Source organism: Neopsephotus bourkii, unplaced genomic scaffold (assembly GCF_033783945.1).
Source record: "Neopsephotus bourkii isolate Nb327-2 ecotype Australia unplaced genomic scaffold, CSIRO-AGI_Nbou_v1 NB_1346, whole genome shotgun sequence".
Classification (NCBI taxonomy): domain Eukaryota; kingdom Metazoa; phylum Chordata; class Aves; order Psittaciformes; family Psittacidae; genus Neopsephotus; species Neopsephotus bourkii.
In genome coordinates, this window is record NW_026901826.1 from 2,502,375 (window position 1) to 2,526,540 (window position 24,166).

Here is a 24,166-nt window from a genome sequence, read left to right on the forward strand (position 1 = left end):
CCAAAATACTCATGAATAATTCATAACTGTGAGTGTAAAATCCTTAAATGAGGTCTAAGGAGCTTACAAGGTTTCTGACCTTGGAAACAATCCAAGTGTTACCCTATAGAATCTGCCTCCGTATACTTTAGTGGCTAACGCTGGGCTATGTGAAAGTGTTGCCGAGTCTGATCTTCTGTGACTTCATCTCCTCCATCTCTTTAACATAATTGAGACTGATTAAGTTGTCCTTGAGTCCCACCTTGATACATCAGCTTATCTTCAATAGGAAAGTTCTTCCCAGTGGAAGTACTTCATCCCTTTTATTCAGAGTCCTTCTGTATCCTTATTTGAAGTGTTATCTAACACCCTTTTTTCAGCGTTTATAATCGATGCAGTTCACCCTTCTGGGTTTTTTACCCTTCTGGATTACCTTCTCTTTCCCTTTGAGATGTTGGATGGAATCTTACGTTTTTGTCTGTTGTTCCAATTGCAAGGAAATTAGCACACTAGAGAGTAATGCTCTCATTTAGTAAGTGAAATTTGTAAGCAGCACCTCTAGACAGCTTGTTATTTAATACATAAAATTAATCAAAGGATTTGGTTTTGTGGTAAAATCCATCTGTAATAGAAAAAACAGCCTTAGTGCTAGTGTACTGCAGTTACAGTCTTCTTTATTATACATATGTAGCACAATTTAGTTGGTAGAGTTTGTAAGTGATGCTTAGTTTACTGTGTAGCATAAACCAGAGGAAACGATATCACTAAATTTTAATTTTTGGTGTACTGCCATACTTTATTTTTTTTTCCCTAACACTTTTGTGATGTTAAATTTCTCCTTGCTTTTCTACAGCAAATTCTAACAATAAATGCTCAGAACTTGTACAGTAATTTGCTTTTTCTTTAAATGCTTTAGTCTGTTCCAACAGAAGACTGCTCTTCAATGTAGTATAATTTAAACTATTAAACCTTCTTATGTGTGCACTTATTCAGCACACACAATAGGGGATTAGCTGGCTAAAATAAAAAGCCAGAAGCTAGAGACCTTTGATACCTGAATAGTTTTGTTATAGTTGAACTGTTTAATATCTGATTCTGGCATTTTAGCATACTGTAAAAACATACAAAACCAACACTGAAGACAGAGAAGCAAAAAATCTATACCGAATTTGCACAAAATACACAACTGGAGTAATGCCCCCAAGGATCTGTCCTCCAACTACTCCATTGGTTGTATTTTTATCTATGACAAGTGTTAGGTTTGTTATGTTATTGTAGCCAATAGCTACCCCACCACCAGAACACAGATAGGATTGAATATTGCCTTTGTTTTTCTATGCCTGAACTTATAGGGGGCTGAAAATGTCCTATATTAGAAATTATATTCTCTACAAGGTGTATGCATAATGTTAATCTTTCCTAACTGACAAATGAATTTGTGAAAACTGCAGCAACAATAGAGTATTTCTTAGCATTGTACTTAAAGCTGAACTAAAGCTAAATTAGCATGCAGAGAACATCACACTTCAGTATGGAAAGTTTAGTCATGTATTTTATTAGGAGTAGTGACCATTTTATGTAAATTCTTATCCTTGCCAGCCCCTTAGTGTTGTAAAACAGCATCTTTACGTAAAATAAGTCAGCGCATTCAGGTAGATATAAAAGATGGTTTCTAAAGTAGCTTAGTTTTGCAAGATACCTTTTCCATAACTCAGTCATGTTGGCCTGTACAGGCACAGGTATACCAGTTTGTCCTGACCATTCACAGGGGTCAAGAAGTAGTTTAGGCAACTGGGATCAGAAGTTGCTGCGTTTGCAGCTGCTGTCTCCTTTGTCTGGAGGAGACTGTTGGATTCTTGTGTGCCACTTCTAAGCAACTCCTGCATGGCTAGTCATACAGGTAGTCTCTGGTCCATAATATAGGAGATACTAACTTGCAGTTAAATTGATTCCAGTGTTGAGATTCACACGAATTTTGGCATGTTTTCTTTCTCCCCAGTGTTACCTACCAATTGTCACAGAGGTCAGAACTCAATAATGTACTTCTACTTTCATTTCATTGCACAAGTTGCCTAGGAGATAGCTGGTACAAGAAAACTGGTAAGAGTTGCATGGTGAAGTTTGCTGATGTGCATGCTGTCTTTTATTTTTTAGTGTGAATGGGAGGTTAAAATAACTTCCTATTTCTTCTGCATCTGAGCAAATAGCACCAATTCAACTAAACATCAGTCCTCTCTAGATTGTCCTCCATTATGGTTTAAGTGTGGGAATTAATCTTTTTAGGCTATAAACTGGCGATCTTTTAAGCCTATTTTCTGCCTCTAGGTAGTGGAGACTTACTTGCCATTCTCCATTTCCATCTGATTTTGGGGAACAAAGAATGAAACAAAAATAATGTCTTGTCCCTGTTTTCTATGCTTGTATTTTGTTGTAAAACCAAAGAGATTAAGGATATTATTAGATTAAAATACTGCGTAGATGCTTCATGAGCAAATTTTGGACATAAGTAAAACAGCTTCTCATTGAGAATTAATTAACCATAAGTAGAGTAAATAAGATTTGTCATATACTTGAAAATTAGCATTTTAATTTAACAGCAAGGAAAATTTTGGCAAGGACATAACAAACAATCTAACCTACAGTCTAACTTTTATTATTCCCATGATTGATTTGCAGATTTTCCATCCACATGGTTGCCTGGTTTTTGTGGTTAGAATAATCCAGAATTGGATCTTAGTTCACCATCAGGGTTTTGTTGTTTGTTTTTTTTTTTTCATTTCTGTAACGGTTACCACATTTCAAAATGCCATGGGCAGCATTAGCAGTGATCCTTTTCTGTCCCTGGGGAGGGTAACAAAGGAATGTTCTCAAGCTGAAGGATCCCCAATTTTATTTTAATATTGTACATAATTTACACTCAAATGCAATGTGATTTTTGTGCTTATTTTTTTATTAGTTGAACGACACCCAAAGCATTTGGTTTTAAAAGAAATAAAACAAAGCTGCTAAATAAATTAATCCCACTGTTAATAATGTGGCTTTTATTTTCTGACTGTTAGACACACTGAATTGTATAGAGGGCCTTTAGCAAGTGGAAAGGTTTGCTTTGAAGGTGCTAGGAGTCTAAAGGTTCCCTTCAGTGATTTTAAAGATACACAAAGCAGTGTGACCATTTGTAAAAATTAGTCTCTTTCTGTGCCTAAATGCAGAACCTGTTTGTAGATGATAAGGTTTTATATTTGTTGGCTGTGTACACTGTTTTGTGTATAAAGTTCCAATTATTTTGCTTTGAATGTAAATAATAAGGTGCCATAAATGGAACAGATTTTCATATAAAGACAAGGTGCATAGAATTTTACCTTATAATAACACTATTTCCAGCTGTTGCATTACAGTTTTCTTTTTACTTAGGAAGAAAAACAACATTAACAACCCTGCATTTTTTTATGCTGCATACCAATGGTAGTTACATTGTATGTCGCCTTGGGCCCAGTGATGCAGCTCTTGTTCTTAGTAGTTGTAATTAATTCATGTAGCCTTTCTGTGAGTTAGCTAATTGAACTCTCTGAGACTGGAATTTTTAAGGACACCTTAATTTGTCTGGATAATACAGTTTACCATCAAAATTCTGCATTATGAATTCTGTTGTATTTTCTCCAAGAAACAATCCTAATCTTGATAGTGCCATTTACAGTTCTAATTTTGAGGAGGAGGCATGTTTGGCTTTTTTATTGTTTTTAACAATTTTGTTTTATTTTTAACTATTTCTTAAATTTATTTATGTAAAATTAATTGGCAGCAGACCTTCCTGGTAATGATAACTTTCCCAATATGATCATTGCTGTTTTAAAGACCAGGAACTGCATTAAGCAACACAAAAGCCATTAAGCTAAATATCTTCTCCCTTCCAGTATGGTATCTACTGCTTTCATTATGGGCAACTGATTTTCTTTTACATGATGTAGAGACTGCTAGTGATGGTTGCTATTTCTGTTATGTGTTTCTGTAACTCTCTCTATTGATTCTTGTAGTCACAAGACTACTGAGAAGTATTTAACCAAGATAATTTTTTTTTATCTTACAGGGGTTCTGACAGAGACTCGATTTGTACTTTTCCTCCCCCTTAATAATGATAATAATTTTAAAATAATAAGAAATAATGTCAGTATTCTGACCCAAAGTTCATTGAGGTGCTGCCAACCTGTATCAAGATTTTTCTTGGTACTTAGGAGAAAACCATCCTGTTTTATTTATCTCACTTTTTGCTTCCTGTCCTTCAATAAGCAGTGAGCAATGCTTGTCTCTGTTTATTGTGGCTCTTTTTTTTTATATCTAGCAATTATTTTTTATTATTTTTTTAAATATTTTGCTTCTTGAAGGGTTGTACACCTGTTGACTTGCTGCCTCTATGCTTTCTGTTCTTGTGCAGCTTTTACTAATTTTTAATTCCTATTATAATAAATACCATTTTCCATATTAGTTTGGCAATAAATCTTAATGCTGTAATTTGAAAGAACTTGTGTATGTGTGGACACTGCTCTTTGCCAAGTATGGTTTTGCTAGAGTTCTCTATACTAGTTGTTTGGGGTTTTAAAAATGTATTCTTTTCTTCCTCCTTTCCCTTTTGGGGTATATGAAGTATTTTTTTAAAAGTCCTCCAATAAGTCTTACTTCTAGTAAACTGCATGTCTCTGGTGTAACAGGTTTATTCCTAATTCTTGAAAGATTTTCTTGGAACACAAGTTACGTATCTGCACTCCATACATTATTTTTTTTCTCCCGGGATTTCTGCCTCTGCTGTGCCTGTGTGTGGTTATTTTGGGCAAGTTTGGGGCATGTGCAGTGTGTCAGGATAACGCAAGACAACTGCAAGGAAAGCCCAGTTTATTATTTGTCAGCCCAGTCATTCTACCTAACATACATAGGAATTTACGTATGATCTTTGTCTTTGTATAGTATGTATGACATTATACAGTGTCTTGTTCTTCCAGTTCATTAATACACATTCTCTGAGGTGGTGTAATAGGTCCAGCAGCCCATTGCTCTCCAAAGGGTAGGTGGATACATGTCAGTCCTTTGCAGCAGCTCAGTGCCTGTGGGTGCTGAACTGAATGCATTTGCTTTCAAGCAGTTCAGCCCTCTTGTTCACTCCTGGGCACTGGTTGTCTGTTGTCTGTAAGTATTAGTTCACTCAGGTTCTCTTTCACAATGTCGCTGTGTACTTAGTGCAATTGTCCACTCATGTTAGGAAATATTTTTGAACATGATATCTTTAAAATTGTGTTCTGCTTCAGTCAGTACATTTGGGTGTAATGTAAACTGCCACAAAGTACATATTCAAATAGACCCTTATTACTTATTTGACCAGTCATGAGAGGGAGTGTGTTTGTTGGACTGGGAAGTTTTGTCAGTTGATACTAGTACTGTTTTTTTAAGAACATCTCTGTAAGAAAGAGGAAGAAAGTTACGCTAATACTTGAATAAGAATGGAATGAAAGATAATGTGTGTTTAATGAAATAAATGGGATTATAGAGTATCAGAATATCTGAAGTGGGTTTTAAGGTGGAGCACGAGTACATGGAGAGATAATTTCATCTGAATAAAATGTTTTATGTTAAGGAATTTTTGGTCTGTTTTGTAATATATGTACAGAAAGATACTTTGACCTGTCTCTTAAGGGCAAAAGAGTAGAATAAGGCATGCCCATAAAGTGACATAACTTCGGAATATGTCATCATTATGCTACAAGACCATTACTGCAAAAAATTGCACAATGTGAAATAGCTGATATTTTTATGCTGGGACTCAGTCCTCTCTGTAGCATTATTATATTATTGGACTAGCAAAATGTTCTTTCCTTTGTGGCTTGGGGGAGATGGCACCACAAAGAGCATATCACAATGCAGTAAATTTCTAGTCTTTAAAAATTAAAACCAGTGTTTCATGGGGAACATATCTCAGGAAAATGAATATATTTTGGCCACTAAGGTATTGTAGTGTATCTAATTGCTACTCGACTGCCTAATAACTTGCGTTGTTATTATTGTTTTGGATCATATTTTTATGTTATTTATCCTTCTCCCATTTTTAGTTACGATGTCTTAATTTTCCATGAATGAGGACACCTAAGAACAAAGAGCAAGAAGTAGTGTTCGTGTTCTGGTTTTGTGTCTTCCAGAACTTTAAACTTCTTATTTGGCACTTGTTTGCAAATTGTAGTATTGTAAAATGTAGGTTCTTAAAATGCTTGACTCACCATTGACTTTGCATAGTTTCCTGTTTATCATGGTTTTGCCTTTTTCAAAAAGGAAGTGAACTGTTCCTCTTCCGTCTTTTGGAAATTGCCACAGAGAGCAGGTAATTAGCATGTGTAGTTGGAAACACTGTAGAATAACAAGATAAAATTGAAGCTCTAGGCTCTAGGAGTTGGATTTAAAAAAAAACAACCAAAAAAACCCCCAACAACCCACCCCAGATTTGCTTCTTCCCCAGGCAATAATACAAGATGACTGGATAGTTTATTACCATGGTTTTTCTTTCCTCATTACCCTAGTTAATTAAGAAATGACTATATGTTCTTAGAAGCTTCTACTGAGGGGAAAAAGAAAAGCTATATTCTAAAATTTATAGTAAAAGCATGGAAGTTATCCCCCTCTTTACCTATTCCCTTTTCTAATACTGTAGTTTAACGTAGAATAGATTCATGTTTTCATTTTCTTCCTTCTGTTACAATTGCAGCTTTCGAGGGAACTAAAGCAAGTATTCCTGTTTGACCTAAAAGTTTCTGTATTTATATATAAAGAAGAAGAAGGTGGAATACTACTTTTCCTCTGTGTGCTTTTCAGTAGATACTTGGTTTACATTTCTCTTCATAGTATCTTGCATATTGAAATTGTGAGCTTCTGTTCTCTGCTTTATATTCTAATTGTATGTACAGGAAATTGTTAAATAGGTGTTCTAACATTATTCCTAAGTAGACTTCAAACGAGCTACAATAAGAAAAATTTTGTTTGTACCCATTTATTCTTTCTAGGTTAGATCCTACCTGTATACTTATGTTTACCTTTTTCTCCCTTGCTATTTCTTAAAAGTAGTCTTCTTTTTAAAATTAAAAATAGGCTTGCTTTTGAAAACAAACAAACAACTCTCTAAGTTTAGGCCCAGCTGAGATTTGGTCCTCCTTTTGTAGAAATTGTTCTCACGGAAGTCCTGAAATCCTCATCTTACCTGAGTCTTCTCAACTTGGGATCTGATTTGATAGTGCTTATCACTACATCTTCTCCAAAACTTTGTTCTGTCATGCTGTTATTTCTTTAGAGGTGAGCACAGCATGGAAATACATCTTTCAGAAATATTATATTTTTATTCATGAGTGTTTACAAGGTGCCCAATACATAAGTGTTGTACAATATCAGAAGTTTAATAAGGTGTACCTTACAGATATCGCTCTTTTCTTCGGTAGGAGTTGACACAGGTGTTCTACTGTGACTACAGTTCTGTTTAAGTAACATTATCTATTCCTTTCCTCCAAGCTCTGAATTGTTTTATGGATAATATAGGCCCAGAAGAATAAATTAAATATTTAGTGAAACAGTTTACAAAGACCAGTGATTACAGATATTGTATAACTGTAATTAGTGTTAGTCTTAATTTTGAAAAATATGTATTGCCCACTTGAATTGTCTATAATGGAGTCTTTGAGACAATTAATGGCTTCAGTACTAATATTGTAGATACTTCCCATTCCCAGTTAAACACCTACTTAAGTTCCTCTAACATTCCATGGGAGGGAGTTAAAATTCTGAAGTCTATAATTAGGGCAGTGGGTACTGTCAGAAGAAATCCCTTTCTTGAAGAAAACAGCTCTAATTCTTGTGTAATTTCATTTTGTTTATTTGATTACCAGTAAAGTTTTAAAGCTGTAGAAAATACAAGTTCATAACAGAAATGATGACAGGCAAACGGCCTTTTAGCAGTACCACCATGAACTGTGTCAACCCAAGGAAAAAGCCTCCAACCTTTTTGCTTAGGACAAGCTCAGTGGCTAAAGCTGCCCTTTACATTTTAGAGCGTAGTCTGTAACCATGTTCAACAGTGTTCAGCTCTGTTTTCTTTGATTGCAGTGTTTCATGCAATTGGATTCTTACATTGTTAGATTTGCTCTTCAGACAACAACAAAAAAAAGAAGGTATTTCAGCTTGTTGATTGAATACCATATTTGCATTTTTAGTTTTCGAAGTATTTGAAAACTACTGTCCAGAGGCTATTAGAAAGATGCAGCCTGTGGTGCGTTTGCTTCTTTTTAGAAGAGAAAGGCTTTTGGTGACCAGCTGTTTTATTATTATTGCAACATGTAACCTTTTAATTATTTTTTCTTTACATTTAGGAAACACTTCAGTTACCCTGTTTAACTGGATATACAGGTTTAACTATACACCTAGGATATGCCAGTTCTTCTAACAATTTCAAAACATAATAGGCCAAAAGTTATAGCCGTAGGACTTCATCTGTTTGTCTAAAATTCATTCAAGTTCCAGTGGCGCAGTTCAGTATGTTCAGCAGACGAAGCAGATACTTTTTATTTTGCTGATTGTAAGCTTGAGTTCAGACCAAGCAAAAGGAAATTACCAGAATGGGGTCAGGGACAATAGTTGAAGATAGTATTGAACAGTGTCTCTTACAAACGCAATTTTTTCAGAGTTATTTCATGTTCAGGTGTAACTTCTGCTTCATTCTGCTTCATTCTAGATTTTGTGTATCAGATCTGTTTGGATAATGCTGAATACAGCTGTTCATAATTGTTTTCATAATTACCATATATAGTTGCCTAAGTGATGCTTACATAAATTGTTTCTAGCTGTTATTTTTTGCCACACCTTGTTATGTGTTGATCAGACTAGATTTTTTTCCTAATTTCCTTAAACTTCTCACCCCTTTCTAACTGTGAAGCCACCTGCAATGCACTTTCAAAAACAATTTTCATGTTTATAAGCAGAGTGTTAGCAAGTTGTTTCTATGAAGCAAAGAAATTACTTTTTTGAATCTGATTTCGGGTTAGTAACTGTGGAATTGGAAATGTGTACCTTATCTAATGCATGTATTCAGAAACTCTGAGCTTCATTGTTTCTTGCCTGTACTGTTAGGACTTAATTGATTTCAGTAGATTTGTACCTAATTGTGAGTAGAGACAGAAAGGCTACTAGATTATTATTGTTTTCTTTTCTTAGGTTTCAGATGGGGGGAAGGAATTATAGAATCAACAAGGTTGGAAAGGATCTTTGAATTCATTAATTCCAACTTTTATCCCAGGACTGGCAAGTCCGCCACTAAACCATGTCACTAAGGGCCTCATTGATATGTTTTCTGAACACTTTCAGGGGTGGTGGTTCCACCACTTCGCTGGGCAGCCTGTTCCAATGCCTGCCCACCCTTTCAGTGAACAAAGTTTTCCTAATATCCAGTCTAAACCTTGTCTGGCACAGCTTGAGGCTGTTACCTCTTGTCCTATCACTGCCTACTAGGGAAAAGAGACCAGCCACCTCTCCTCTCCATCCTCCTTTCAGGCAGAGAGTGATAAGGTCCCCACTGCGCCTTCTCTTCTTCAGACTAAACAACCCCAGTTTCCTCAGTCATTCCTCTTAAGATGTGCCCCAAGCCCTTCACCAGCTTCGCTGCCCTTCTCTGAACCTGCCACAGCAACTCAGTATCTCTTGTAGTGAAGGCCCAGACAGTATTTGAGTATTTGAGATGTGGCCTCACCACTGCCAAATAACAGGGGGATTATTACTTCCTTAGTCTTGTTGGCCACACTATTCTTAATACAAAAATAAAGCAAAAAATCTCCTTATATGATTATTGAGCATATGTTTTACCAGCCTGTCTTTTGCAAACACTGTTGCAGTAGGACTAAGGACACTCCAACAAACTGCTGTGTCAAGCTTTCTAAATTCCATCTGCAGGAGAGTGAAGCTGCTTGCGTCTCAAGATGTAAACTTTGACCTTGGCTTGCAGAGCTGAGGTAGAAGGAAGAAAGATTGAAACTAGAATGACTCCTAGTTTGGTTCCCAATATGTGTTTTTATTTTTAGCACATTAATCCTATGGAAGAATGAAATTATGGTCTAAATTTTCTTGCAGTCCTTGAGTCTCTGTACATGTATTTTTTTTAATTTCATTTAGTAGGTTATTCAGCGGCATTTCATGTAACTCTTAAGCTGTCACACTCAAAATGGAGTAATAACGTAACATTTCCATTATGCCCAGAACCACTCTCTAGAAAAATAAGATTCAACCTCTCTCCTTTGAGATAGTTAAAAGTATGATGTTACTAGATGCTGTTGGAGAGTCTTCTTCTAGCTTTCTATTTCTCATGTGAATTGGGTTCACTGACATGTTAGTGAGATTCTCTGTCTGAACCTGTTTGTAATCACTGTATTCTTCCAGAATTGTAGTGTGGGTAAGTTTTGTATGTTTTTATAAAGCATTCTTGGTACTGTTTTGTGATTATTTTTTTTTTTCCATTTTAAACAAGAGATAGTTAATAGTTTAGGTTAAGTGGATTTTGATGTTTGAAGACCTCATGCTAGTTTATAATTGTTATAATGTGCTAAAACACTACTAGGTAAGTTTGATCCAAGCACGCGACATGAGGTGAATCTGTGCTCCGTCACCTGCTCCATGCCAGGAAATGCCACTCTTAGAAAAGCTTTCAAAGCTAAAATATTTTACTTGAAAGTTAGGACTGGGTCCAGTACATCCACCTCTAGGTACCTGATGTGTGCCAAATTTTTAAGTGTACTCTGTAGCACTTACAAAATAATTTTTGTGTGCAACAGAGAGATGTTTTCCACATGGAGGCCCCTAGGGTGGTTTCAAACTGAGGTGATTTGAAACACTTTCACAGGTATTTTACATCAAATGTTTAATTTTGAAGTGTCTCCTCTCCATATCTTAGAGGAACTGTAGTTGATGCTTCATATTTGCATTTGGTTTTCAGGCTTCCTAATCAGTCTGCATCTTCTGCATTAAGTAGAGACTTTATATGATGGGAGCTACAGATCTTGAGATCACACAGATGACACAGCTGTGTACAACAATTTTTACAACAGAAACCTAAATCAAAATATTCTGTGATAAGATTTACCAGTTAATAAAAGCTACCATAATCTCTATTTGAAGTGTGATTGTATATAGTGTTAATACTAGGTAGATCACATATGCTGAGAGGCTAAAAATTTTCAGCAAAAATACACGTGTACTTGGAGGAAAAGTGTTCAGCAGCAGGACAGAAAATTACTGTGTAAATACTTGGCTAATTAAATAAAAGGAATTATATTAAGCAGGTATTATAGCATACTGAACTCTGTAAGTCACAGTTTATTAGAGAACCTTAATAAAAAGATCTCATACTGATACAGTCTGACCATAGCTGAGTAGTAGACTGGCTTAATTTCCTGGGACTAGGAAAAGTTTCTTTTCCCATATGAGGTGTCTTCAGTGCACAGCATCTGCTATTGAGGTGCTGGCACGCAATTGGTGTTTCAGCTCAGAACCAGGAAAGCCTTGTGCATTGGTGGTGCTCTAAGCAACCTGGTCTAGTGAAAGATATCCCTCCCTGTGCAGTGGGGTTGGACTAGGTGATGGTCCTTTCCATCCTAAACCATTCTGTTATTTAGGTAGCTATCTCTCAGTGGATTCAGTTGTACTAAGTTAAAAGCTTTTGTAGCCAAGTATAAGGTTTTATTTCATTGTGCCAGTTACAAGCAAGGTGATTATAGTCTAAGCTACAGTCTTCCAGTAGCTCTGTGCTTTGCCCATGGTGTTAGGAAACAAAAGGAGCTCATGTACACTCAGTTGTGACAGTCCAAGTGGTCTTGCTCCTCTTGAGCTGTGAGCTGTTTGACCTATGAATTCATTAGGACCTGCTTCCAGCCTAAGTCTGGAGAAGGACAGCTCTCACTGTCACTATGTGAGGTTTTTCAGTGCTCTGTGAGAACAGCCCTGTACTCTGATCCTCAGCCCCATATGGGAGGTGAGGGCTGAGGTCATGCAACTTCAGAGAAGCCTGTGGTTTGCCCACATAGAAGTCCAAACTTATGTGATGTTGGAAGCCCCTTAAATTGATATGTATACCATGGTTTTGGGGTTTCATCTACATTTTCAAACAAACAGTGATTGCAGCTCATAAACCATGATTTTCTTTTTGCGCTATCACACTTGCCTCATGAATCTCAAAGTCTGATTCCTTTTTATATTTTAGGTTCTAGTTAGGATTTGGTGTTCTTGGCATAGAGCTGTTAAACACTGTGATTAGGTCTTGGAATATTTCTGACACTTTTCTCTTTATGTAGATGGCCAGCCATGATGAAATGTCCTCTTGGAAAATCAAGTGCATCAACAATGTTAGGTTTTCTCCTCTTTAGTGTTAGCACCACAGAGAAATTACTCCATCAGCAGATTTACTTCAAAAAATTTAGGCACTCTTGAGTGGGAGGAAGAGGTTAGCTTTAGTAATCTGTAGTTCTTTACTCTTCGTTTGAGGTAGCATGTTTGACACATTGCTGCAATTAAGTTTAGAACATAGTCTGAGGCCACACTTGAAAGTAATGTTTTTCTTTTCTATTAAAGTCACTCTATCTTCTGTAATGTTTCCACTGTTGGGGAAGCTGACTTTTTGGACAGTATTACAGAAAGTGATTTAGAAAAATGTAACACTGAAAGTCAACTTGAATTTGCAACTCACGTAAGTATTTGCATATATATATATATAGAGAGAGAGAGAGAGAGAGAGAGAGAGAAAGAGAGGGAGAGTCTCCTGGGCAAGCAAAAACTTTCTGAGAATAAGGAAATTGATACCAGAAGAGAACTGTGGTGTATTGAAGATTATTTTATCTTTGGTCTCATTTTGTTGGAGGTTTTTTTGAGGGAGGAGTAAAGTTTTCTGACCTTTTTTTCCCTCTCGTCTGTTCTTTTTTGCTACTGTTGCTGCTTTAGTTTGTGGGTTGAAAAGAGCAGCTCTGGCAAGTCTATTCAAGGAAGGTCATGTTGAGCTCCTCCTGGAGAAAGCCTATCTTTGTATTCGGTTTGCATAGCCAGGTTTGGGGGGGCGGAGAGGCGGTGGCGCTGCAGATCTGGCTTGTGTGACAAGCTGCTGGAAGCTTCCACTGTGTCCAACAGAGCCAAGGCCAGCCCGCTCAAAGACAGACCCACTGGCCAAGGCTGAGCCCATCAGGAATGGTGGTAATGCCTTGGTCATAAGGTATTTAAGAAGGGCAGAAAAAGCCTGTGAGCAGTATAACTACCAGACAGAGAGGGGAGTGAGAATATGTGAAAACAACAGACACCTGCAGGCACCCAGATCAGTGCAGAAGGAGGAGAGGAGGTGCTCCAGTCTCCAGAAGACATTACCCTACAGCCCGTGATGCAGACCATGTGAGGCAGGCTGTGCCCCTGGAACCCATGGAGGTCCACAGTGAGGAGACCTCCACCTGCAGCCCATGGAGAACCTCATGCCAGAGTAGGGGATGCCCAGTGGAGGCTGTGACCCCCATGGGAAACCCATGCTGGAGCAGGCTCCTGGCAGGTCATGTGGCCCCATGGAGAGAGGAGCCCTCGCTGGGGCAAGTTTGCTGCAGAACTTGTGAGCTGTGGGTGACCCACAGTGGAGCAGTCTGTTCCTGAAGGGTTGCACCCATGGAAGGGACCCACGCTGGAGCAGTCTGTTCCTGAAGGACTGCACCCCATGGGAGGGACCCATGTTGCAGCAGTTCATGAAGAACTCTGTGAAGGACTCATGCTGGAGAAGTTCATGGAGGTCTGTCTGCTATGGGAGGGACCCCATACTGGAGCAGGGAAAGAATAGGAGTCTCCTCCCTGTGAGGAGGAAAGAGTAGCAGAGACGATGTGGAATAAACTGACCAGAACCCCCATCACACTGTACTGTTGGCAGCGTGAAGTAGAGAATTTAGGAGTAGATTTAAGCCTGGGAAGAAGGTGTTTTAAGATTTAGTATTTATTTCTCATTATGCTACACTGACTTGATTGGTAATAGATTAATTTCCCCAAGTTGAGTCTTTTTTGCCTGTGTCGGTAATTTGTGAGTGATCTTTCCCTGCCCTTATTTTGACCCAGGAGCTTTTAGTTACATATTTTCTCCCCACCCAGCTGAAGAGCAGTGTGATAGAGGAGCTTTAGTGGGCACCTGGTGTTCAGCCAGGGTCAACCTGCCGCAAACTTACTAAGAATATGTATTTGGTTATTGTTTAGCTGACTTGAATAACATAGTGACCCTTTTGGTTTCATCTACCTTGTGTAGTTCTTTCCAAGTGCCTTGAAACATCTTATTTCAAAACAACTTTTCAATCATTGTTTTGCATTCCTCAGGTCAGTGAACTGCTGCTGTGTGTTGTCAGCAATGTATAAAAAAAAAAAGAGATACCCCTTTGGTGAAGGACTAACTTGTGAATGTGCTATTAATTGTTCCTTTGGATGAGAACATTCCTTGTATAATGCTGTTGCCTTTTTACAGTAGCTTGTATGCTAATGACAGTGTAACTATTACCTGACTTGGGCCTTGTGGTACACATACTAAGAAGCTGTGTCTGTTAGCCTTACGTTTGTAATATAAGCCCAACAAGCAGGATTGTATAGGCATCATATTTGCATAGGTCTGTTTTTAATGGTTAAGGGCCTATGTGAATGTCTAACAAAGTGTGTCGGGCAGTTTCTGTGAATAAACAGCTTTTCTATTTTTAAACTAGTGAGATGCTGTTGCAAAGTAGATATTTAATAAGTACAGTTTTAGAATGTTTTAAATTAAGTCATATATAGTAGAAAGATGGATTCCCTCATGCTCTGAAATTGAAATATGAGTTTCTCTTTACTTTTTCATGTGCTATTTTGTATTGATGGTGGAGTATTTGTTTACAGCTCCACATAAGAAGAGTGTTTGCATGGTTTATTTGTGGACTGTTTCTTCCCTGACACATTAAAAAGAAGGATAAGGTGCATATGTGAACACAAGATAGCATTAAGATAGGCCTGCTGTATTAATGTAAACTAAAATCCTTTTGAATCTGTTGAGAAGCTTCTTCCCTTCCCCATAGAAGTAAAATGTTTCTGCGCATATAAAATGAGAAATTGGCTTCCTCTCGCTGCCATTGAAGAATTCTCACAGTAATATAAGCCCAGAGGGGAAAATAGGTGATACTCATTTGGGACCAGTTCTATGCAGCTATTACTTTTGGAGCACCAAATTTACTTTCTTTTTAAGCCTGTTAGCAATAACTGGAATTCATGGCAGGAAGTCTAATATCAGAGAAGGGCAAACAGATTGACAGCACTTCGAACAAGTTAGCCAGTGGCAGTGTGCTTCTCTGGACTTAGTGAAGTAATCATCATGTAGCATACTCCTATATCTTGGGAGTGTACTTATGTTAATATTGTAGTACAACAGAAAAAATGAAATAGATTAGCAAAAATTAAAGCTCCATAACGGATTTCTACCTGCTCCCTACTAAAATGAATAATGGATCATTTCAGTGAATTTTTCTAAGTGCTAATCAAAAATACAATGATTTGCAAATCATTACTAAAATTTGAAGTAGTAATTGTAACTTTTAGCAATTATAGAGTGGGTGGTTTTGTTTTTTTCCCATTATCTTTGGAATTTATGGTTTATCAATCACATAAAATGGTTTACTTAATAACCTGCTCTTTATAACTAGATTATGATTTGTTGCTTGCTATTTATTTTAATAGAGGCTTTACTTTCATTTAACTTCTAGGTAACAATAGGGTGAGCTTAAGTGGTACTGTTCATGAGAGTAGATCAGTTGAAAGGTACAAGACATGAATACTGCTGCAGCATTTCTTTTGGTTTGCTGGGGCAGACTTCATTTAAGTCTGCCTGGTTGGGTACATCAGCAATGCATGCATCGAAATTTAGGCATGTCTTAAATATTTTGGTTGAGCATGCATAAAAGCAGTGCTTTTTTTTTTCCTTCTGTGACAGTGACTGAGGTGGGCGTCTTTGTAAGGTGATAGCTTTGGATTTAGTTTTTTGTGGTTTTTTTTTTTATAAGCAAGTTCATTTGGAAGAAATTGGTGAATACTACAGCAAAGAATTGGACATTCCTGTTCTTTATCTCCTCAGGGCGCCTTCTCTGATAAGGGGTTTGAGCCAACCTCCATTTAATGAGCTTTTAGGTTAACAGGTTTCAGGTTAATTTGTATTCACGGGCTAGCACTCATCTGAGTTTTATTCTTTTTATTCTTTAAAAGACATTCTTTTGCCTTTAAAACACAATACTATATACACAGTATATACATCTATATACATATAAATACATATTTATATGCTTTATATATGTGTATCCAAACATATAAATTATATGTATGTGTGTGCATGTATATATTTATATAACTAGCATAAAAAAAATCTCATGGAATGTTAGAGAAGTGGGCTCAGGCCCTTATAGGGTAGATTGAAAGGCTAAGTCTCATTTTCTGGATTAGTGCTGTAACACCTAGGCTATTGTGTAGAAAGTGATTTTTGCTGCCTACCTTCCTCATCCCCACTCTTGCTAAGCTGCTGTAAGTGATTTTGAGGTCAGCTGTTAAACTGATTTTTTTCCTCCTCCTAGCCATAAGAGGTAACTGTACTCATGCATTTTTAAACTGGTTTTCACAGTGTGAAGGTGTGAATGGAAGGGTGTTGGGAGAGAACTAGAAGATTGACCTTTTGCCACAGATTCCTAGTTGTCTGCTAAAGAATGTTTATTAAAAAAAAAATTTCCATATTCTCCTTTTTACTGGTCATTTTGTTAACTCAGGAGCCTTCAGCTGTAAGTCTTCAGTGCTTCTGTGTGATTTAAACTATTTTTTGCCATCTCAGACCTGTTCCAGTGACAGTCATATAGTTGGTAGTCTTTTGCATTGCTTATACTGGTTTTGTCTGTCTTGCTTGGCTGCTGGTACCACAAGGGGAAAGTCTCTGAAAGAAATGGTAAAGATAGAAAAAGAACGCACCATGCTTTATTCAGTGGTGTAGTCTATTGCTCCCTCAGTAACTTTTTTATCACACTGTTGTATTTTTATGTTTCAGTAGTTTGTCATAATGTATTTTCTTCTTAATTTTTTTTTTTGATACAGAGCTGTAATTGATAAACAGTAGATACTAATACCTTAATTTATTCTTTAGGTTGAGAGGATATTCTGTGTTCTATTCTAAGTTTGTTTATCAGAAGCCATTGGTTTTCCACTCTTCTCAGCTTACCAAAATCACTAGCAGATCTTAAAAATTTCTGAATAGTTACGTAGGTTTTATTTTGGTAATGTTGTTCCCTAAACTTTGTAATAGTCCACATGTGGAAATGTGGTGAATGTGTCACTGTTTGATACTCATATCCTCAGTTGTATGGATATTTCAAGAATTGGTTCATTTGTGTAATCGAACAAGCAAAGAGCATGTACTGCCTGTGGGAACAGGGGTGGTAGAGTTGCAGGCTTGGTAACAGATCTCTAGAGCAGAGAGACTTACTGTGACATCCATTCCCTGGCTTGCATGCAGTGCTTCAGCATTTGTTAGACTCCTCAATCTCACAAACGACACAAGTGGTCAGTGAGCTTATCAGCCATGGCTTCTGTATGCTGGAGAGAGAGGGAAGAGAACTGTGAGCTCATGATTTTGCCGATGCTGAAGTAGGTGGGCATGAGCACCACTGAGTCAGTTCTAAATATGATACAAAGGACTTGACAAAGTTAGTCTTTCTAATGGGAAATCACTGTCACTGTGTTTTTTGTCATTACTGTGTTTAAATCCTTTGTTCTTTAACACTGATTGATATAATGGACGAATAAACACACAATGGCATGTATTACATTTAAATCTGGAAATGAGAAAAATTGAAAATGTAATTATGATTACTATAATTCCATGAGTAGAGGAAGCGTCCAGTACTTTGTGGAATGATGATTGCCCCCACCTTTTCAACATTTGCATAGATTTGTTTGCAATTTAAAACTTTGTACTGTGCTAGATGCCACTGTCAAGTAGCAAAAACAAAAGCAAAATTTCCGTTTCCAATTATAAGCCAAATTCTGGTTTATAATTATATTTATTTCCTGTACCCCAAATAAGCATTTCAGTAATTTGTATGGCATCTTACATTATTGCATATCCGAAAGAGATTAAGGAATATTATGAAAGACTGAAACGAAAGCGAAATCAGTCATCTGTGTGTTCAGTCAGTATTGATGTTGACAAACTCTAGTAAGATTTTCTCAAATCTTGGGCTAAAATCTTGGTGAAAATGACTAATTGTGTCTGCATTTGGCTAAATTGATTACTGAAGATGGTTCTGTTTTACACATGGACAGAAATCTGCATTACAGGTATGGACACAAGAAAGCTATTGCTTGAAGTAAAATTCTTCCCTTAAACCATTTCTCTGTCCTTATCAAAATAAAGATCTTAGGTGTCCAGGATCCAATTTTGACTCACTGGATTATATTGAATGTACACAATTACAGTTCTGTTTAGATTCCTAGCAGAAGGATAAATCAGAGGTATATTTCATCTGGCACGCTTGATGCAAAGACGAGATGGGTTATTCAAAGAACTCAGAACTAATGATTCAGATGAGCAATAGCTAAAATAAGCTTTCATGCCTACTAATCCCATCTTCTTGATTAACTATTTTAGAATTACAATAGCATAATTTAAATAAATTCAGGACTTTAATAAATTCATAATTTTAATAAATTTAGATCTCAAAAAATCAACTTCCATATTCATGAATCATAATCTTCTGTTTTAAGATGTTTTCATATGTAAGTAAGTGATTGATAAAGCTGAAGTTTAGATGCTACCTTGATGCTTGCTGTACCCCCAACCTAGGTAGACCTGCACATTAATTCTGACTCCGCAGTGACTTGGGCAGACCATACACTCCAGTTACGCATTCTGGTCTGATGCCAAGTGACCTGGAGGTTTTTCTGAATATACGTCAGCATATTTTTTTTGCCAGATCACAAATTGAGTAATCCTACGCCTCTGTCATTCTTGTCACTTTATTTGTATTTATTGTGGCTGGCTTTTGCATACTGTAAACAGCACTAGTTGAGTTGACTGTGTTTTTTATATAGAAGAAGGGTTGCTATAAAAATGACTAGAAGATGATATGTGGCTAGGGAATAAATATTACTCATTCCCAGTGAAATGTAGTGAGTGGATAGACAGTATATCGTGCTGATTATGTCCATGTGAAAGATACATCAAGGGCCTAGAGCTAGAAAGATGAAGAATATTTTAAAAGGCAGAAGAGAATAAAGCTGAGGTTATACATTTACTGCAAATTTCAGGAGCTAAGTCTTGCTCTTCCTTCCTTGTTAGACCAGGCCACTGCCAGGCATGTGTCCTGTTGTGTTCTCAGCTTGTATTCCTGATGGGGGCTAGCAGCTGGGGCTGGATTCACTTGCTAAAATGTATGTGTTTATTACCACTTGAGATGCTGAAGGGCATCCGACTGCTTGTGCGGTAAGGTGTAATTCTTGCCCCTGTTACTATTTTTAATATCAGCTGTATGTGGATATCTTGGACATACTACAGTGTCTAAGATACCAGTAGGTGCCTATAATTATGTGCTTGAATTGAACTTCTAATTCCTCTTTCTTGTTTCCTATCATTGGTGTGTTACGTTTACGTGTGTGCATTAGATTTAATTTGTTTTTGTATCAGGTTTCTAGTAGCTTGAAATTACAATTTGTAATTTCAGTTAAATTCTGATCAATCAAGTGTGTTTTATTTCTTGTTACAATGGCAAAAAGCTAGCCTACCTTGTATTTGTTAAGCACTTTTTTTTAGATTTCTCTGTTTCAATAGGAATAATAAGTCTTGAATTTGTATCATTATTTAGTATTTATTTACTGCTGTCTTAACATAAGGGGGACATACACGTTTTCCTTTTTCTTCAGTCAAAAGGAACATATGTTCTTATCAAGTATGTAGGAAAGGCAGCTTTTTCAGCAGTAGTAGTGTCAGACTCCAATTGGAGATTTTGAGGTCTGTGTGTATGTATTATTTGAATATTTGAATTATCCCTTCCCCCCAGTTTTCAGTTTTTATCCATGCACTGTAGTGGAACACGTCTATTTGAGAAAGTAAAACATCCATATCTATGCTTTTGTCATCCAATCATGAGAATTTTTTATTTTTTTTTTTCCTCAAGAATTACAAATGTGTAGAATCTTACAAGAGGTCATGAATCTTGAGATAATCGTAATTTTCATTGCAGTCATGTTAGTGTCCAGAGTCCAAATGATACGACTTCAGGCAGAATGAAAGTGCTTGCTTTGAAAGAAAAGTTGGAGGTTTTGTAAGCCAATTCCTTTAATGGATAATTAATAAGGAGAGGGAAGGAAAGAAGGCTTTCTGACATCCTGCTTGTTTAAGTATTTATGTTGCTTTAAATACTTGAGTAGTATGTGAGACTAACATACATTTGAATTAAGTGTAGGCAGTGATCAGTTATGGTGTGTTGACCAGTTTAGTTGGGCTTTGTTTGTTTTACCTGTTGTTTGTTTTGGTTTTTTTTCCTCAGCACTGGGAAAAGTAAGTTCTAACTCAGTATGAATAGGATAGAGTCATAGAATCATAGAATAGTTTATCGTCCAACCTGGCCTTGAACACTGGCAGGGATGGAGCGTTCACAACTTCCCTGGGCAACCCATTCCAGTGCCTCACCACTCTTACAGTAAAGAACTCCTTCCTTATATCCAATCCAAACTTCCTGTGTTTAAGTTTTAGCCTGTTAACCCTTGTCCTGTCACTACAGTCCCTAATGAAGATTCCCTCTCCAGCATCCTTATAGTCCCCCTTCAGATACTGGAAGGCTGCTATGAGGTCTCCACGCAGCCTTCTCTTCTGCAGGCTGAAGAGCTCCAACTTTCTCAGCCTATCTTCATACGGGAGGGGCTCCAGTCCATCCAGAGATCATCCTCGTGGCTCTCCTCTGGACTTGTTCCAACAGATCCATGTCCTTTTTATGTCGAGGACACCAGAACTGCACACAATAGTGCTCTTCAGTTGGCTAATTGCAGATTATTCTTAGGTCCACAATCTGTACATGGTTCAGCATTTCTTTAAGAAGGAAAGAAAAGTCTGTTCACAAGTCTGATATGTGTTGTTTAAAATGCAGAAGGCTGTTAAATTGAGTATCTTTAGCTATACAGATGAGTCTTTCAAACAGATTAACATGGAGTTATCATAGACACCTATAGGAAAATGTTAATGTTCTACAGTTAGACTCTTTGATTCTGTGTTTTGTTTCTGTGTAGCTTGTATTACTTAATAAAATGAGGATTAATTTTCAGTTTCAATTTTAAAGTAAGAATCTTATGTCCTTCACCTAGTAAGCCTGGGATACAGAAGAAAAATGAGTGTATCAGGAAAAAAACCAAAACTGTGAAATTTTAAACACTGTATTCTTAATTTGCCTTTTCAGCTCACAGAGACTACCACCTGGCAGTATCAAGCAAACTTGAGTATTTGTTTGCTTGTTTATTTTTTTTTCCTTCCTGGTGTTAGCCAGCTTAACACCTTTCGAAGCTCAGTTGCTTGTGTTTCTGCTGTTGTATCTTTGCTGTGTGTTTCAGGGTCTCCAAGATGACTCTTTTTCAGTAAGTGTTGTTTTAGAAGCATTTGCAAGGAATAATAGAGATGCTATTACTTTTCCTTTCATTTTTAAGGTAAGAGGGTTTTGAGAAACATGTGCTACCCTGTTAAGCCATCCAGGCAAGTACATTGGGTCCTTAGCTGATCATTTGGCTCAGCGTCCCTTCTGGTTACTGAAGGGGAACATGGAAAAGAGCACTCTGGCAGGCAACAGAGTGTGTCTTCTGCACTGCTGTGTGCTCACATGATGGTAGGTACAAAGATGGAAAACGGCCCCTATGTTTCCCATTTGATTTCACATCAGAATCATCTGCTGATCGCAGGACAAACAGATTACTGTGGTTAAGCAGTAAGCATTTGTCAGACTGCAGGAAAGATATTTGCATATATTGTAGTCATGGGATCTGCTCTCTTTTTCCAGTTGTCCTCATAGTATGTATGTTGAAGTTTAAACTCTGTTGTATACCTTTTATGTATTCAGAAAGTGAGGCACTGTCTGTCTACGTTATTTTCCCTATGAAAAATATTTTTACATGGCAAAGGACATGTTGATAAGTGAAGTCCCTAATTGCTCTAAATAAATCTCATAAGAGCAACTGCTTTCTTTCCTTGATTGTGCCTTTCATTGCTAATATGATAATAAATTTAACTTGAGAGATACAGAAGGCAAAGACATGCATGAGAAATAAATTAAAGCATGGTTAACAGCAGTAGCTGAAGTTTCGGAGGAAACTACTTGAAAGGATAAACAGATAGGTAGAAAAGCCACTGTTCAAGATCTTTGATGAAATGAAACCAAGAGTTGAAAGGAATTTAGGCTCTGTTTTAGTGTTAAATAAACCTTATTGACCTTCTTTTTTTAAAGACAGGAAAGATTGTGTAAAAAAAAAAAAAAAGTTTGAAAACTAAAATCACCTTTGACATAAAAGATGATAGTTTCACAGGCAAAATTTAACCTGAATTTTTCTCTTGTGAGAAACCCCCTGGAAATACAAGTGGGTGTGTTCTGCTTGGGTAATCACATGTAAATGCAGAGGTGCCAGCAGTACTATAAAAATGACTGTAGTATCTTTGAAGGCACTCTGAAGCTTCCAGTCAAAGATACTCATGAACAATTAAATCTTTTTTGGTTTTAATTTACATTAAAAAAACATAATGACATTCTCCAAGTACCAGATTTCCTTCCCTTCTATTATTTCTCAAGCAAAGAACAGAGTATTTTGATTGAGATATTGCTGATAACCTGTACAGTAAAGAAAGGTGGTGAAAGAGCAGATCCAGATAGTTCTTTGTTCTGACGCTTTGTAATCTGTTCTTAATGCAGAAGTGAAGGCTTGATAATCCTAGGTACATCTGAGGTGATCTTAGAAGTCCGACCTCCCCTCTACAAATAAAGGGAGGAAGTTCTGTCCACTTTGTTAGGCCCTCTGACTCCTGGCTGTTCATTGTCACCATTTATGTGAGCCTTCTTGTAAGATTGGCTGCTCAGCTGGCTGTACACGGTTTTAATCTTTTGCGGTTTGTTTTTTTGTTTGTTTGGTGGTTTTGGCAGATACTGAGCGTCTCTATTCAGTAGTGTTCGAAGAGATCTGTGGCAGTTTTGGAAAGTCCTATACCTGGGATGTGAAATCCTTGGTCATGGGGAAAAAAGGCACAGAAGCGGCAGAGATTATTCGAGATGTTCTAGATCTTCCACTAACCAAAGAGGAGTTACTACATGAAAGTCAAATTAAGCAGGAGAAGATATTCCATACTGCTGAATTGATGCCAGGTATGTTTCTTTTCAATGTTTATTTGTTGTTTATGGAATTACATAAATGCTAACCAAAGTAGAAATTTTTAATCTGCCTTCCAAAAACCAGTTTCACTTACAGATTATGTTACATCACTCTTGTTTCAGCAAATATTACTCAAATCTACCTGTTAAAGAGATATTTTACCTGTTAAAGGGTACTGAATTTTTTTTTTTCTTGTTTACTTGGAGAACAGCATTTTTTTCTGTATGTTTTAAAAGAAGAAAAAAGGTAAGTGTGCATGAATTCTGTTTTCTAAACCAGTCATTCTTTATAATTGTTGTCGACTGTTTAATTCAGAAAATTAGTTTTCTCTGGCTATGAGAGAAGTACAAATACACTTTTAAATGTTCAGGCAAATGTGTGAGCCCATGTGTTCTTTCAGCTGGGTTTAATCTTGCCTAACCTGGACACTGAAATTTAAGCATGGTTTCTGAGCCCAGTGTGTGTCAAGAGAGAGGGAAGGTTTCTCAGGTTATCCTAAGGCAGGTAAATTTCATCACCTCTGAAGATATATGCCATTAATCAGTGTGGGAAGCCCAAATGAGTCGGTTAAACAGGGTACCTCAAGATAAGCAAAAGGATGAATCTTATCCGTGGTGTGAACTCATACTTTTATATTGCGTTACATTTGTATCTGAAATGCTTAGAGAAGAATCTTCAGCCATCCAAGACAAGCGATACCTAAAGGTATGATTGCTGTTAACTTTTTGTTCAGTGT

At 37.1% G+C, this 24,166-nt stretch overlaps 1 protein-coding gene across 1 annotated transcript in view; it reads left to right on the forward strand.

Annotated features, from left to right (window-relative positions):
* Positions 1-24,166, forward strand: part of PUDP (pseudouridine 5'-phosphatase) — a 70,095-nt gene that overhangs the window by 2,986 nt on the left and 42,943 nt on the right. Inside the window, exon 2 of the mRNA XM_061366512.1 lies at positions 23,205-23,423. Within this exon, the coding sequence (XP_061222496.1) occupies positions 23,205-23,423 (219 nt within the window). The remainder of the gene's footprint in view (positions 1-23,204; positions 23,424-24,166) is intronic.